Source organism: Poromitra crassiceps (assembly GCF_964638095.1).
Source record: "Poromitra crassiceps genome assembly, chromosome: 16".
Classification (NCBI taxonomy): Eukaryota; Metazoa; Chordata; class Actinopteri; order Beryciformes; family Melamphaidae; genus Poromitra; species Poromitra crassiceps.
In genome coordinates, this window is record NC_139645.1 from 7340117 (window position 1) to 7358058 (window position 17942).

At 44.8% G+C, this 17942-nt stretch overlaps 1 protein-coding gene across 1 annotated transcript in view; it reads right to left on the reverse strand.

Moving 5' to 3' along the window:
* Positions 1-2658: 2658 nt before the first annotated feature.
* LOC310791219 (SH3 and multiple ankyrin repeat domains protein 2-like) overlaps positions 2659-17942 on the reverse strand; it is a gene marked incomplete at both ends in the record, with an annotated part of 245785 nt that continues 230501 nt past the window's right edge. Inside the window, one exon of the mRNA XM_083652896.1 lies at positions 2659-3169. Within this exon, the coding sequence (XP_083509022.1) occupies positions 2659-3169 (511 nt within the window). The remainder of the gene's footprint in view (positions 3170-17942) is intronic.

Genomic DNA, 17942 nt, shown 5'->3' on the forward strand with positions numbered 1-17942 from the left:
ATCACAGGGTTTTCCCTAACTAGTATAACCATTATCTAATGCAAACATACTGTACGTCTAATGTTCACAGAACACAGAGTTTGTGTATGTTTTTAGTTGAGTTTAATTTAGTTTTCTCCTTGAAAATGCTGCACTTACACGCTTGGAGAAAAGGGGGGAGAAAAAAAAGAGTTGAATCTGCGCTGGTACACCTGAAGTTATGGAGTGTGATTATGGAACCGAAACGGTGCGCGGTGGATTCGCTCACGGTGAAAAGTTTTCAAAGTGATATGTTTCGCAGACGCCGGGTCAGAGCAACATCGCTACCGCACTTCTCTCCGAAGTGAAATCTATATCGATATATAGAAGTCTTTTTCTATATCGAACTATACAACCGACGGAGGTGTAGGTACTGGAGGAAGGGCATTTCATCGGGAACAGTGTGCTCTTTAAGGCATCCTCTAAAGGATGATGGGGGCGAACGAGAGTAGAGCGTCGTTGACAAGAAAGTCCCTCGGCAACGATAAAGTATCTTTCATAGATTTTTTTTCTTTACTCTAAAACTTTAATAGCACTATATAATACATATAATCAAATAGACTATATTTATCCTCTGTTATTAATCACTCTTATACACACATTTCATCACAATGTAGACAGTCATAGAAACATAGCAGACTAGAACAGGCGGAGGGTCTAAAACATCTGGACTCTGCGTTTCTGCGTCACAGAACTGTCTCGCTGCACCGGTACAGGGCTGCTGGTTACACCTTATAACATCTTATAACGCTCTCTGTTATATAAAAAAAAACTTCTACCATTTACACAGGGTGCTTCACACATTATTACCGTGGTGGGGGGCGAAATTAATATCTGGTGTTGGTTGACCTTCTAAATGCTGCGCTGGAGAGAGGGATGTGACAATGAAGATACAAAAGTAAGGAATAGCTCTAGTTTCCCTACACTGTGGCCTATAGAGTGGATCTCTAGTGACGTTTGGGCTCAGATGGTACGACCTGGTCTCACTCCCAAACCCGTCAAATACGACACATACGTTTGGTCAGGACCTTGGCGTCGCTCGACGTGTGAAATCGTCGCCACATGATGAGAGTGAGATGAAATAAAACCGCGGGTAGTAATAAGGGCTTTGTCTTCAGGGTGGTGGATGGGGCGTGTACGTTTTTGCCTTTGACGCCGACGACCGGGGGTTCGATCCCCGGCGTTTTTCAAAGTACGCGTCTCTTATTGAACCACGACCAAACCTTTTCTCCAACCTTAACCAAGTTGTTTTAGCTGCCGAACCATAACCGTCACACAAGTTGTTGTCTACAGTCTCGTGCCTTCGAAAGGTGTGCTCAGTGCGTTAAAAAAAATTACGCCAAAGGTCTGATCAAACAGGCAGTGTTTCACGAGTTGGAAGTGAGACTGTTTTGAATGGTAACATATTACGCACACATGCGCACAGAACAGGAGGGGGCAGCCAGGAGAGGACAATATTGGCATGACAGCCAGAAAAGCTGGTATAACAATTGTAAGGTGGGGGGAGTTATAAACCTTCTGGTCCAGTGTTGCACCTCATGTTCTGGGCGCGTGTGCGTGGCGTCTCGTGACAACACCGTCCCGTTCCTGGATCGCCCCCTTTCCTAACGCTGGATGCTCAGGTGGAGGCGGGGGGGGCGGGTGGAGGTTGGCGAGGGGCTGGAGTTCCCCCAAGACACTGGCACCTGCTACAGTGGAGCTTCTCTGGACCGCCACTCACCCACCTGTGCTCTCTCTCTCTCAGGAGACGAAGGCCATCGCAGTAACGGTGTGTAGTAGTTAGTAACACATGCCAAGTGCGTTTGTGAATAACGTGTGTATTCTTGTTTGCGTGTGTCAGTATTGTGGCACTGTGCGTAAGGTGTGTTTGTGTGTGTGCTGCTGTGGACACAAGATATGGTTTAGTATTCAGTCAAACATGACACAGCTAATGTTCTTACTTTGACACAAACGGGTGAAAAGCAAAAAGAAGGGATTCTATCTCAAATTGTCTCTACAACCTTAGATGCACCCAGAAATATAACTCCGGTAGGACTCTAGTGAAGAAATATTATTCTCTGAACAAACTCTAGCAAAGATAGAAAAGGAGCAACGACCAGCTCAGCTGGTTTTCTTCATGCACCCGCACCCGGGGTGGCTGGAAAGGGTCTGGAGTATTCCAAAGCAGTTGGGTGAAGCACGAGTCTTCATGTCAAACGTCCAGACCAGGAGTTCTTCCAGTATTCCAAAGTGTTTGAGGACAAGGTATTCCAGAGTTTCTCTGACAGTCCTTCATACTTACTGCCCTCCAATTTCTTTCTCCTGGATGTGACGTAGCAGCTATTCTCTTCTTCTCACTCTCTCTCTCTGCGATTCCTCCTAACATCTCATGACCCCCTGATGCTCGGGACGGCGCGGAGGAGGAGGAGGAGCAGCGAGGAACACGGCCGGAGTGCTGAGATGAGGAGCGACGAGGGAGGACGAGAGAGGACGAAAACAGCAAGAGGCAGCATCAGGTTGGACGGTACTTCCACCCGGGTCCACAACGTGAGATTGCGTCCGACGAAGAGCTCTGTAAAAGTGATGGGCGACGCCTCCCTCTCCTCTCCCTCTGCCCTGACTCCCCTCGTCACGACCCCCATCCCCCTCTCTCCTCCGGGCTTATCTGTCCTGCAGCATCTTCAGGGCCCGCTCGATGTTCATGCGGTGACCCACCCTCGTCACGCCCAGGTCTATCAGGTCCTCCTTCTGCAGCGAGGGCAGGTGGGCGCCCTCGATCTCGTTGTCCAGGAAGGCGTCGCGGTGCTCGGCCAGGTTGAGGCTCTCCAGCCAGTCGGCCACGTCGTTCTTGCTCCACAGCTCCACGGGCTTGGAGGCGAAGGGCTTGCCGGAGGCCGCCACCGCCTGCATCAGCGTGAGCGGCGAGGGCGAGCGCGAGGAGCCCAGGCTGTAGCCGCCGCCGCCGCTGCCCAGCGGAGGCGTGGTCAGGCCGAACACGTCGCTGAGCGTGGGCGACACGGAGGGCGGCAGCGAGGAGCAGGGCGCCAGCGAGGAGGCGGAGTCGGGCGGGCTGCAGGGGTGGGGCTGAGGCGGGAGGCTGCCGGGCGGGGTGGAGGAGAGGGCGCCGGCCGCGGCGGTGTTGCTACGCATTCCTGAGTCTTCAGTGAGAGGCCTAAGAGGAACAGAGAGAAGATAAATACTAATGATTGATAAGACTTTTCTAAGTGCTCAAAGAAGCTTTACAAACTACATACACAAATACAGAAAATACAAATACAAAAGTTATAAAGTGAAAGAAGGATAGAGGATGGCAGAAGAAGACCAAAGTGTGAAATTCAGTTTTGAGAGTCTTTGGGATTCAGGGTGTGGTGCGTGGTCCTGGTGATGGGGAGTCAGAAGGTTGGCATCAGCTGACCTGAGGTGGCGGGTGGGGGAGTGGCGATGGAGAAGGTTCGACAGGTATGGGGGGAGGTGAGATTGTTCAGAGCTTTGTATGTCATGAGGAGGATCTTGTGAATCCTGTGCTCTATTCATGAGAGGTTATTCAGGGTCACACAGTGTTTCTGATGGTACTTTTTTATGTTTATTAGTACATTTGAACTTCACACTGGAGTTAAGACAGAGACGTCTGTGCAACTCGGTGTGCATTGCGTCAAAGAGAGACTAAAAATATTAAATTTTAGACTGATCCTAAACACTAATTTCTGAATGATTCAATAATGTAATGTTGCTAAGTGGACACTAGGTGGCATTACAACCAACCTATTTTTCACAGAATCCACAGCAGTTCATGTAGTAAATTTGTGTGCTCAGGATCTGGCATTAATCTATTTTAAGACATTTTCAGTCAAGTTTATATTTTTTCTGATATTTCTGTGAGTTTTCCCTTAATTATTTTCTAGCTTGAATATTATGGGTATTGAAGAGGGTTTTATTGTGGATTATTTAGCAGGAAACCTTTGGAGATGTTATAGTCAGCACAAGAGTTTCACAAGTAAAAGAAGAGTAAAAAAAAAAGAAAAGAAAAAAAAGGGGGTAATACAGCAACTTATTAAGGATGGTTTGAGAGAGGGCTTACCGGTAAAAAGGTTTTCAGATTAATAAACTAAGATCAAACAAAACGAGTAAAGAAATATACATTTAGGTGACATAATTTAATTAAAAAAAGTACTTTCAAGGCCATCCATTCATCTTCAAAACCTTCCAAGGCCTAATTTAATTTTCCTCCAACTCTGAAGGATTTCTCCAGGTCTGTGGGAATGCTGTGACAATATTAACTCTGAAGGATTCCTCCAGGCCTGTGGGAATGCTGTGACAATATTAACTCTGAAGGATTCCTCCAGGCCTGTGGGAATGCTGTGACAATATTAACTCTGAAGGATTCCTCCAGGTCTGTGGGAATGCTGTGACAATATACACTCTGAAGGATTCCTCCAGGCCTGTGGGAATGCTGTGACAATATTAACTCTGAAGGATTCCTCCAGGTCTGTGGGAATGCTGTGACAATAACTCTGAAGGATTCCTCCAGGCCTGTGGGAATGCTGTCACGATATTAACAGGAAATGGTTATTGCATTGATGGTTTACGAGGTTAATGGAGGTTATTACATGAGAGGTTGTAACTCACACAGCCGCTGCTCACTGAGGGTACTGAAGCTGGGGAGAAGCCTGCTCACTGAGGGCACTGAAGCTGGGGAGAAGCCTGCTCACTGAGGGTACTGAAGCTGGGGAGAAGCCTGCTCACTGAGGGTACTGAAGCTGGGGAGAAGCCTCCAGCATGAAGTCCACCTGCCTGCTCTTAATGGATGTGCGTGATGTGGAGGGGGAGGTACTGTAGCCTTTTTATAGCCCGTACAGTACGAGGGGGAAGCTGGAGTACAGCCATGTCCCACCGGAGAAAGTGTTCACATTAGCAAATAATTATTCCTCTTATTAGCCTAAGGTCACCAGATTTCTGAAATGAAAATCGGGGGCATTTCCAGTTCTGCAGTCAATATATCACTTAAAATATTGAATATTATTATACAGTATATGAAAAAAAAAAAGGGGAGGGGGGGGTAATTCCGGTGTAATGTATTTTGAGCATGGTTACTGTTGTACTGTAATAAACTATGGTGCAGGCTGACTGATATCCCTGCAAAATAGCACATCAAGGTAAGACCTTGAGGAACACCATAGAAAAATCCATGCTGTGATTTGATATCCAAAACTTTAGACATATGAGATTGCACTAAATGAGTAACATCTGTGGCGTGACACGGTTGGGACCAAGGGATGTCTTTAGGTCTTCTATTTTCCTATGATGTAAGTATCTTCACTATGGCTTTAATAATGAGCTCAGAGAGCCTCTGAAACACAGTAATGTCGGCCGTGGACGAAGAGTAGAAAATCGGGGACATTTTTGGGGACAGCTCCAGCCGGGTACAGGTCCCCCAGAACGGGGACTGTCCCCGGAAATCGGGGACGTCTGGTCACCTTATATTAGCTTATTCTTATTTGTATACAAAATATGGGGGAATAAACCGCAGTTTAAAGGGACAGTTCACCCCTAAAATCAGAAATACATATTCTCCTCTCACCTGTAGTGCTATTTATCCATCTAGATTGTTTTGGTGTGAGTTGCAGAGTTTTGGAGATATCAGCCATAGAGGTGTCTGCCTTCTCTTGATGGAACTGGATGGCACTCGGCTTGTGGTGCTCAAAACACCCCAAAAAAATCCCTTTGGAAAAACTCAAATTTTAAGCAATGTCTCTTTCCAGAAATCATGGCCAGGTTACTCAAGCTTATAAACAGACCTTGTTGTGAGCAATTTCATGTTGGAACAATTTATCCGAACTACACCCGCTAGCTGCTAGCAAGCAGCACAACCTAACTACACCAGCTAGCTTAGCTGTATGTATACGTAGCTCAAATGTAATTTTCTTTTGCCGCTTTGAACACCACAAGCCGAGTGCCATCCAGTTCCATTGTATTCAAGAGAACGCCAAAATGATCTAGATGCATAAATAGCAGCACAGGTAAGAGGAAAAATATGTATGTTTGATTTTGGGGTGAGCTGTCCCTTTAAGTTAGCATCCTAGTTTAGTTAAATGTTAAACTTGATAAGCATTCATTCAGTGTTGTACTGAACGTTTGTTGTGTTGTATGTCTTTGGAGGAGATCTAACTCATTTGATCATTCTTTTATCAGTGACTTTTACATTCAAGTAAGCCAAGTATTATGACAAGAACAGAGCAAACAGATCTAAACTGAGACAGCAGTACATCTGAACACACGTCCCACCACCGCACACACACACACAGAAAAGGAACAGGAAGACATAAGTGTGTGTGTGTAAGAGAGAGAGAGAGAGAGAGAGAGATACCAACCTGCTATCCCAGATGGAGAGAAGTGATGGATTGGATGCTATTTGGAGTTGTCCAAACAGTGACACATCCCACACGCACAAGCGCGTGCACACACACCCACCCACACACACACCCACACACCCCCACACACCCCCCCCACACACACACCCCCACACTCCAATCAGAATAGAGTAATCACACCGTCCTTCAACTTCCCTCATGGAATTGGTTCCCTGAATATTTGCTTGATTATTTCCTCAATAAAGACAGATTGAATTTGGGGGTGGGGGAGGGGCTAAATCAAACCCTCTTGTATAAACCACATTTTTTAGATTGGCAAATCAAGGTATGAGGCGGAGCACAGGCCAATTCTGACTCTCCACACTGTCACAATAGAGAGGCAACGTGCCCGCCTACTTCCTGCTTCAGCACTGTACCAGAGATTTTCATCCGCCATTTATTTTCCCATAGACATGTCGTAAAATGCTTATAAAAATAGTTTTACTTCGTCAAACCAAATGGTTCTGATATATTTAGAAGCGGGAGAGACCATAGAACATTTCACTCAGACCAAAACTTAAAAAAACTACATCGGAAAAATATTTTCTTTAAATCGTTTTGGTCCGAGTGAAATGTTATGTGGTCTCTCCCGATTCTAAATGCATCTGAACCGTTTGGTTTGAACAAGTAAAACAATTCTTTTTATAAGCATTTTACGAAATGTCTATGGGAAAATAAATGGCGGATGAAAATCTCTGGTACAGTGCTGAAGCAGGAAGTAGGCGGTCACTTTGCCTCTCTATTACTTCTCAGCCATAAGCGAGGCGCTACGTTTACCCTAGATATTGTTCTCCCCCGCTCTCGCAAACATATGGAACAGCCCGAGGGAAGTGAAGGGGACCGAGAGGGTCGCCGTTGCCAAAATGAAACTGGGCCACGGTGAAAAAACACCTCCCTTCGCACAGCTGAAACTTACACCGTGGAGGTTTTCAACACCAGCTTTTCTCCAGGAAGTCACGGTGGTGACGAGATGCGATGAGATGGGAGGAAGAGAGACAAGAGGACGGTGACAACATGAGACACGATATGAACAACGGCATGGAGGAACACACAAATACACACACACACGACATGCGATAGCAGTGAGACAACGCAACACAGAACAACATAGTGTACAAGTATTACAAGTCTCTACCCACACTCCCTGCTGTCTGGACACCAAAGTGACGGAGAGGACGGGCGCATATTCACACTCTCCTGAGTCATAACAGATAGAAGTACCAGCTAAACACATGCCAACAAACTCATCCAATCCGTGTCATCTTTCATTCCCAACAGCCAATCAACCTCTGCTCCTAATTCCCTGCACATTACTGGGCAATATCAATATTATGTCAATATTGCAATATGAGACTGGATATTAGGGTTGGGTACTGTTCACATTTGAACCGATACCGGTACCAGTTCTGGTATCTGGAATTCGGTACCGGGTACCCCAACGGTACCTTTTTTCAGGGGTGCTGTACTCTCTCCGTAATAACAAACATGTGATTTCAGTTGTAAAGAAAATAAGTCCAAATGTATCAATTTCAACATTGTTGTTGGTACCGGAGTAGGTGAATCGGTACTCGGTATTACAGACATAATTCGGTCTGTACCCTTAAATGTAACGAGTTCGGTACCCAAACCTACCAGATATCCTCTTACATTTTTGGTTATCATAATATTGTGATATGGCATAAGTGTTGTCTTTTCCTGGTTTTAAGACTCTCACATCCCAGATGTGGCTTTGACTTATAACTGAACATTTAGCCCACTCCATATACGTGTGTATATTCACCTTATTCTTTGCCCACACATGGACGCTTCCGCATTACGTCATTCCGTAATAGTATTTCCGTTTTGACTTGCCAAAAACTCCGCAGGCAAGATGGCTGCGCACACTCCGCATCTAAACTGGCAGAATAACTCCGCCATAAACTAACATATCTTGGCCAATACGTATGTAACATGCAAAATAAAACAACCCGTAATATCTTAATTTTATGTAGAATGCAGAGGATATGTAACTGTTTAGTTAAACTTGCATTCCAGGAATATTGTGCTCTTAAGATGACGTTAGTGGAGTCGAGGCTGTTGCGTCCTGAAACCCACTAGCGTAACCTATGTGCGATTCAAAATAACGCATGGTGATCCGTATGGAAACAGTGTTACTCGAAATGGTTAAAAGTTATTATCAATTTGGTCATTCAGTGGCATTTTACTGCCATATAACATAACTAACTAGTGGCTAACCACAGAAGCCACAGAAGGCAACTAGCGCTGAACCGGAAGAACAAATACGTTTGCGTTGAACACGGAAGAGAGAAAAAGTGGGCGTGGTGAATAAGGTGAATACTGTATATAGATTTGATATATATATATATATATATATATATGTGGTTTTTGGTCCATATCAGCCAGCCCTAGTGTTGATGCAGTGTGCTGTTGTGTGTGCTGCTCCTGGTCAGTGGGTCATGGCCAGACTGCACAACTGTCCTCTGAGCTGATTTCAAACAAACAGAGCAGACTCTTAAATATACTCATCAGCCTGAGATCTGAGGAGCGCTTGTCTAATCGACATTCTATCATCTATTACACGCTTTTTGTGAAGCGGTTAAATCGATGTGAAAACTATGTAATTTGCCTCTTAGACTAATTAGCACACGTCCTTTAGGTTGTCTGACCTGCAGCTGCCACCAGTCACACGACAACAAAAGAGAACGCTGCTCTGGTTTTGTGTTTTTTGGATGTGTGCTGTGTAAGTTTTGGGGAAACTGAACATTTCAGGCTTTTCATTCTAATAATAAAACCCAATAACGTAATCATAATTACATTAACAGGGAAAGAAGTTCACTTTCATTAAATTACTGGAAATGTTATTACATTAAAAGGATCATTAAACCCTGGTGAAATCCCTCATTTGAACACAAATTTCCATCCCAAGTGTTGATGCTGGGAGGGAGAGAGCTGAAGAATATTGATGCATTTGGGTGATAAACTTTCTACTTTTACTCCACTACATTTCAGAGGGAAATATTGTAGTTTTTACTGCACTACATTTATCTGATGACTGCAGTTACTATACTTTGCAGAATAAGGTTTTATATACAAAACATACAAATAAGCTCATAAAATAAGTTGCAGAGTTTAAACCTACAACATTAAAATACTTCTTACAGGTTAATGCATCAATAATTTAACACCCCGAAAGAACGAGTACATTTACTTTTGATACTTACAATACATTTTCCTGCCAATACTTCTATACTTTTACAAAAGTAAACTTTTGAATGCAGAACTTCTACTATTAATGGAGTATTTTCCATGATGGTATTACTACTTTTACGTAAATAAAGGATTTGAGGACCACTGGTGAACTTTTCTTTTATGGGCAAAAGCACACCATAGACAACTTGTGTGCATGAGATACATGTTTGTCTCGTTAACTTCAAGCACAATGTTTAAACATCACAGGCCACCACCTAAACCACATGGTCTGGAAGTAGGTCTGGGCGATATGTTTGATATCATTTCACAATAATCATAAGGATATTAATATTTATATTTAGACCAAGACCGAGGGGGTTGGGCAAGACCGAGTCAAGACCAAGACCAAGGAGGGCGAGTCCAAGAGGAGACCATTGTAATGCGGTCTTGAGACCAAGACCGGTCTCGAGTTAGGTTAGTTAGGTTAGGTGTGATGTCAAACAAAACTGAACATTTTCAAATAATATTCCTTCAAATGTTTCATATCTCATCTTGTCAGAGTTTTGAACTAAAAGCTTGCTGGTAGAAGCTTGTTATCATCAGTTCAGACAGGAGAGAAGTGCATCACCATATCCCCAAATCACAACGATATGATTCCACTGAATAATCAATGAACAAACAAGCATTTGGATTAGCGCCCAGCCCCATGTGGAAGTCATCTAAAGAGTGATTTAGTCAAACGGTACTCCACAACTGTGCTACGTAGCTTAGCATTCATTCACTGTTCAGTGGCATAATCAGCTCTCCTATTTTCACTATAATCCCTCCGGCACTTGTCTCATTTACACCATGATGCCAATAGGTGACTATGGACTACGGAAGTAATGCACACGCAGTCAATCACGCACGCAAACGCACCCACACACACACACACACACACACACACCCACCCACACACACGCAAGTGATGCTAACACGTGTCAGGTTAGCGCCGCTGAAGCTAAATCCCAATACTCGCTCTCCCTGCACTCGCTGTGCTCGCTCTCCCTTCACTCGCTCTCCCTGGGGCTCGCTGTGCAGGCTGAGAGGAATCAAAGTGATGCAGAGCTATTGATATCTGTGGTGGGAGACCTCGCCTTCGCCACGCCCACACACACACATCGCATGACTCCAGCTTCCAGGCTCACACGCATACCTGCTCACACACACACACACATTATTTATTTATAGAAATTTGAATGCACACACACGCGCAGTCAGGCACGCGCACGTGCAACGTTCACATATTCACCATGAAATAGTTCCTTATTATCATGCATATTAGGCTGTTTATTAGTCATTAATATAAAGCCCTTATTAATGCTGTATTCTGCATAACCATATTCTCCAACTACTAGGCCATGAATTAAGAGTTTTCCCTCAATAATCTCCTAATTACTGCTTATTGATACTGAGTGAGGACGTTGTTATGAATTACGATCGTAATAATATTCTTTAGTCACTACTACCACCTTATGAGGCCCATACTGACCAAAGCATGTTGTGATTGTAACCACTTCCTTTTACTTACTACCATTAAGTAGCAAGTAGTAATTAAGGAGGGTCATTGATTGAGGGGAAAACTCTCTCTGAGAATATGGTTATGCAGAATAAGGCATTAATACGTGCTTTATAATGACTAGTAAACAGCCAATATGCTACTAATGTGCATGCTGATAAGCCAATTTAATTGAAACTAATTTAGTCACTGGGGCATATGTGTTACCTTAAGTGTTACCAAAGGGCTCACGTGTGTCACTGTCATTGTTTATCTGTGCTCTGCTGCAAGGCAAATTTCCCCCAGTGGGACACTAAAGTACTGAACTAGACACATGCGCACACACACACACACACACACACACACACACACACACACACGGTAGACTGACTGGCCTGTGTTGGGTTACATAACTAAAGCAGTGCGGCACGTGACCTGCGTGAGATGATGTTGAACTCTGCTGAGGGTTAGGCCCACCATCCTTTCTCTCTCTCTCTCTCACACACACACACACACACACACACACACACACACACACACACACACACACACACACACACACACACACACACACACACACACACACACACACACACACACACACACACACACACACACACACGCACACCCCTCCCCTGACTCTAATCAGACTGACATCACTCCGGCAGGCCTCGAGGCTGCTCTCATCAGCCGGGTTGCTAGGCAACCCGTTTTCGTCCACAGGCACAACCAACGCACATTTAATCTGGAAGGCGAAGAGACTGGGATGAAAAAAAAAAAGAACAAACACACAGAACAAAACACAAATGTCCAAAAGGAGAAATGTGATGTTAGCGCTGGTGCTGAGGCGGATTCTAATATAATTTGTCCATGTAAGAGAGAGAGAGAGAGCAGCAAGCAAATGATGCGCGCGAGAGAGAGAGTGAGGGATTCAGAGAGAGAGAGGGAGAGAGAGAGAGAGAGAGCGAGCGAGCATGTGTGAATCTAGGCCATCTTCTCTGTCTCTTGTTGCCATCTGTTTGATAGCCTTAGAAGAAGCAGGACCCTCTCTCCCCTCGGAGAGCCTCTTCTTCTCCCAGGAACGACTGACATGAAGGCTCTCCATCTCTGTCTGTCTCCAGCTGACTAAACCTTCTCTGCTGCTCTGCTGCCTGGTGGGGACCCAGTTTCCACAAGACCAAGGAGAACAACACCACGTCCCCTCTGGGCACGGAGGTCGAGGAAGTGAGACACTGCTGGCAAACACGAGAGTGGTGGGTCAGACATACCAAGTCCCACAGGAACAGCTCTGGGCTGTGTGAAGCGATTTTGGTGTTGTGGCCAAGCTCGGTATTGCAAGTCACGTGACGCACTGGAGCCAGAAAGCTTTTTTCCCCATACACACATACATGGGGAAAGAAGCAGCTGTAAACCTCTGGGTGTCACTCAAGGTCAAAAATGACTGTTTGAATGATCAAGTTTTAAATTATGAATCAATTTTTTTTCTTTAGAAGCCACCGAGAGCCATTTTCCAGAGCTCCCTCTCTCTATGGCTCTGGCCACTATAAACGCTGTTCATGTGGGTTTACTGGGGCCCGAAAAACACTACTGCACAGAACCTATGGGTCCACCAGGAAGGAGGAGTCAAAACATTTTCGGCCACACGCGCTGGTTTGAGCAACTTTCATTGGAATGAATGGGCCGCCATCTTCCACGCCTTCTCCAGGTTCCTTTCTACCTCCATGGTTCAAACACCGTCTGACTGACACACAACACACAGCAGCCCAGTGTCACGCCAACGCCTGTAATAGAGCTGCCGGGGGGCACCGTGTTAAGCCCAATTTATGCTTTGTCTGCCGACACTTTTGAAACGGTCGCCGACAGAAATGAGGACTTGAGTCGACACTTTCAAGTGTGGGCGAGCAGTGTCTGCTACCTGGTCAGTGTTGCCAGATGGCAAATGTTGAATTATCGTACCAGAGGGTCAAAATTATCGTTTTTGGAGTGAAATTATCGTACGCCCCCTCCCCAGCGCGGCGCGCGGAAAGTCGGGGGGGCTGCGGCTGATCACAGGCTACTTTTTGGACTTGGCATGATCTTTCAACACTGTGATCTCAGCCTGCGTTGCAACAACAACAAAACACCCTGCACGTATTGGCTGCAAATATGTTGTTTGAAGAGATGATTGTATAAACAGATAGAGTGATAGACGTATGATTCGTCATAAGTGTCACAAAATGATGAAATTATCGTACATTTGGGGGATTTTGGGATTATTGATCGTACATCGTACAGAGGTCGAAATTATCGTACAAATACGATAATTATCGTACGTCTGGCAACGCTGTACCTGGTGAAATGTCTAGTGTCGCTGACTACGTCATAGTATCGCGCAAGTCTGATTGGCTATATAGACGGCACGCGCTTGACTTCCTTGTTGTTCCCAGAGAGAGAGGAGCCAGGTGAGTTGTGTGGTTGTGTGCTGTTTATATGCGGCTGCAGCCGAGGAAGTTACATCTTGCCTCCGAGGTGGTTTCACCGTGCATTTCATTCCCTCTCTTTGACTGTCTGCAGCTGCTTATACTATAGCGTTCGAGTGTCACGTGACCGTTGAACCGAGGCGAACGTCCTCTGAAGTATAAATGCAACACCATGAGCGACACTTTGTTTTTCGCCTGCGACCATGTGCTGAGCGACACTTTATAATAAGTATAAATTAAGCTTTAGTGTCACGTTTTGCCTCGCCTAGGGGTGAAAAGTATACGTGTGTAACTGTGTATGAAGGCAGTAGGCACTGCACCAGCAGGGGGCGAAACAAAGTGGCATGCGCTTAGGGTGTCGTAGCCACGCTTGGCTTGGATGCCCGGAGACCGGAGTTTGATTCCTAGCGTATGCCACATTTAAATGTTTAACAAATTATTTGCTTATTTAACCCGTAACCAAACCCTAACTCTAACTCGGGGTGGGAATGATGAGTTTCATCACGATATTATATCAATTCTTCAGACAACTATCCAATATATGCTGATATCACAAAGTCTGCCATGATACGATTTTGATTTGATTCAGGGGCCTGCGATCGATATGAGAGGATATCATATGCCCCAAAACACAATCAGTTACATTTATATCAACTCACAAGAAGCAAAAAGCAAATTAAAATATTATTTGACGATTTTATTTCTGAGCTCTTCCAGATATTAAAATGAAAAACAAGAGATCTGTTGTTTACTATAAAGTGCCAAATGTCTCATGTTTAAGTGCAAATTATTTTGATTAGTTAAAGTCCCTGGAAACCAAAATCCACAAAAACCTTCTAACTATTCAATTTAGGGTCTTATGTGAGTAATTGTGTGCCTCAGAAAGTAGTTGACATTATTTTCAACCCTAACCCCAAAAATCGACACTTTTCTACAAGGTCTGGATTTCCATTTCCTCATTGAAGAGAGCGGTGCGCGCGGTGTTAAAATGCATGATCTTATCACGTCATAAGATTTAATCGAATCACACACACGCATGCACGCACGCGCGCACACACACACAATGACACACACACAGTAGCGCTGTGCACTCGCAGCGGCAGATATCTCTTCCTCTCTGTCAGTAGGCTATGCGCCGAGCAACGCGCGAACACACACACACACACACACACACACACACACACACACCCTCCATCTCTCTTTCCTTCTCTCTCTCTCTCCGTGGCTGGTGGCTTATTAACACATTGACTGCCAGCCGTTTTTTTTTGCTGTAGGTAGCTTCTGCCAAGCCGTTTTTTGAGGATTCTGGCTCATTTTACAAGAGCCGAGGATTCGTTTCAGCTTGGACTTTGTGAACATACAATATCTCAAAAGTACTAATAGAATGTGTACTTTCTCTGTCTAAAAGAGTTAGTTTGTAGAGTTAGTAGTTATGTAAGCATTAGCAGTTGAATACAGCATGGTTTTAGCGTCAGAAAAAATATTCAGAGATAAACGGCTTTTTGTGAAATTGGATAGAACAGTCACTTTAACCATTCATTTTTGGCTCTCTCTCTCTCTCTCTCCCTCCCCCTCTCGCTCTCTCTCTCTCTCTCCCTCCATCACGCTCTCCCTCCCTCTCTCTCTCTCTCTCTCTCTCTCTCTCCCTCCCTCTCGCTCTCCCTCCCTCTCTCTCTCTCTCCCTCCCTCTCGGGAGGGAGACGCACTAGGTTTAATCCTAGTGAGAGGGGGAGAGGGAGAGAGAGAGAGAGAGAGAGAGAGGGAGGGAGGGAGAGAGAGAGAGCGAGAGAGAGAGAGAGAGAGAGGGAGAGAGCGAGAGGGAGAGTTGCTTCAACTCCTCCCTCCGTGGGCGTTCTTCTTGGCTGCAGCGCCGTGTAACAAGCACTTTTCTACCTGTGCAAATTCACTTTCTCATACTCTCGACCTCTCAAATAAATTTCTGAATAGAAATTAAATTACCGTACTCTAAATTAGAGCGAAAAAGAAACAAAAAAGAATGGGTTGAAAATCCCATTCTAAAAGCCTTTTATGGCTGTTTCCAATTCCAATTTTGCAAGGCAAAATGGCCTGCTGCTTGTCACCAGCCTCACTGCCCCGCTGCCGCTGTGCCTGGCTGTGCCTGTCTGCGTGGCCGCTCCCCGAGGAAGCCCGGCTGGACTCGCCCGCCTCACGGAGCCCTGGCCGAGAGCTCCGATGAAGCCCCTGCGACTCTGGTCATATTTACGCTGCGTGCCTCAAAGTGTGCTCCATCCGCAATCCACGATGCAAGTTTGCAATCCCGCACCGCCAGCAATCAACGCGAAAACGAAAGCGCCTCCGCCAATCCATTTTCATGAGAATGGAAATGGATCACACTGCTTTTTGCTTGCCTTCCTACTTCCTTGTCGCCACTTAGTGGGTCGGTGGAATGGGTTGTACACGTTGTACACGTCCAATACTTATATAAGATATGTAAAAGGGTTAGATGCACAACCCCCCGTTAAAAAAAAAAAATCGATGCCAAGAACGTGTTTACACGTTGTTGGCAGTCAACAGCTGGATTCTGAAAACGTGTTTACACGTTGTTGGCAGTGAATGTGTTAACATAGGTTCCTGTGATGTGATGAACTCAAAATGCTAAATAATAAAAAAAAAAAAATCTGGTTTCCAGGGACTTTAACTTAACCCTCCTGTTGTGCTCGGATCAATTTGACCCGGAAAGACATGAATGGAACCACGATACAAGGGTTTTAAAGGCGATATGGCGATATGGATATTTTCCCTTTTGATCAATATTGACGATGTACGGATGCATCAATGTATGTCGATGTATCGTCCCATCCACAACCTCTAACCTCTAACCTTATCCAAGTCGTTTCACTCACCTAAACAAAACCGGAACATGAACCTTTGGGACGTAATTCAATGTTTTCAAATCAACTGACACGCGTGACCAAACGTGACACTGACACGGTGGCCTGGCGGGTCTATTACACGCTGTGGGTGATATCGGGTTGCACACACACACACACATCTCAGAGTCACACATGCCAAGATCATGTGAAAATTGCCTATAGGATTTTTCAGCAACGATTTAGGAATAAGAGTCTGATGCCAATTTCAAAGCCTTAACATGTTTAACATGTTGGAACGTCCATATGCAAAGTCTTTAATCAAAATTATATATATATACGGTATATATATATATATATATATAATAAATACATTACTATTTCAAATTCACAGTGTTTACATTAGGGATGCACCGATATGAAAATTTTGGCCGATGCCGATAACCGATATTAACATTGCTGTTATGGCCGATAACCGATATTTACCGATGTCGATATGATGACCACATTTTAATGATCATCACATTTTGTACATACTGAAAAACACATGTTAACACTGAATTTGAAAAAGTTATGCATTTCTTTATTTGCAAAGCCTTTGGAAAAGCCCATAAATCATAGATTTACTGCATTATTTCATATCAATGTGAAGAATTTGGCTGGTAATGATAGCCGATATTAACATTGCAACATCTGACCGATACCGATATGACCGATATGTTAAAAAATGACTAACATCGGCCGATACCGATATGATTGCCGATATATCGTGCATCCCTAGTTTACATGTGTTTTCCAGTATGTATGTGATTAGCATAGAAACCACTTGTTCTTATACAGGTCATATCGACATCGGTAAGTATTTTGTTTAATCGGCCATAACAGCAATGCTAATATCGGTTATCGGCATCGTCCAAGATGTTCACACTGGTGCTACAGTAGCATCCCTATAAATAAATAAACACACAGAAGCGGAAACAGGGCTGACGTGACGTGTGTGACGATGATGATGAGAGCAGATGAAACCTACCTGTGAAGATGGAAGACATTACAGGAGGACATGAAGAGAGGAAGAGGTGAGGGAGCTACAGGAGACTGGAGGAAATGGAGATGAGGGTGGAGGGGGGACGCGAGGTGCAAACCAAATGAGTACAAGGTGCAGAGATCAACAGGCATGAGGGGGAATATGAGGATAATATGATAGCATGTGGCGTGAAGCGTGACGGAGGAGACACGCGAGGCCAGACCCGAGCAGCTGTTGGGTATCTTACTCCAATTTCCAATATGGCCGCCGCCGCGATGATCTAGCGGTGTGTGTATTGGATCGGAAAGCGTGACCGCAGAGAGGTCTCTCTCTGCTCGCTACACCTCTCTGATGAGCGATGGGAGCGTTCATGTAAAATGCATGCGACCGCTGAATTATTTATTGTGCTTTTTATTCCCCCCCCCCCCCCTTCATAAAGGGGAGAGGTGAGTAAAAGAAGGTTCAGGCGCGGGGTCCATCAAAAGGTTCTCAGTCACT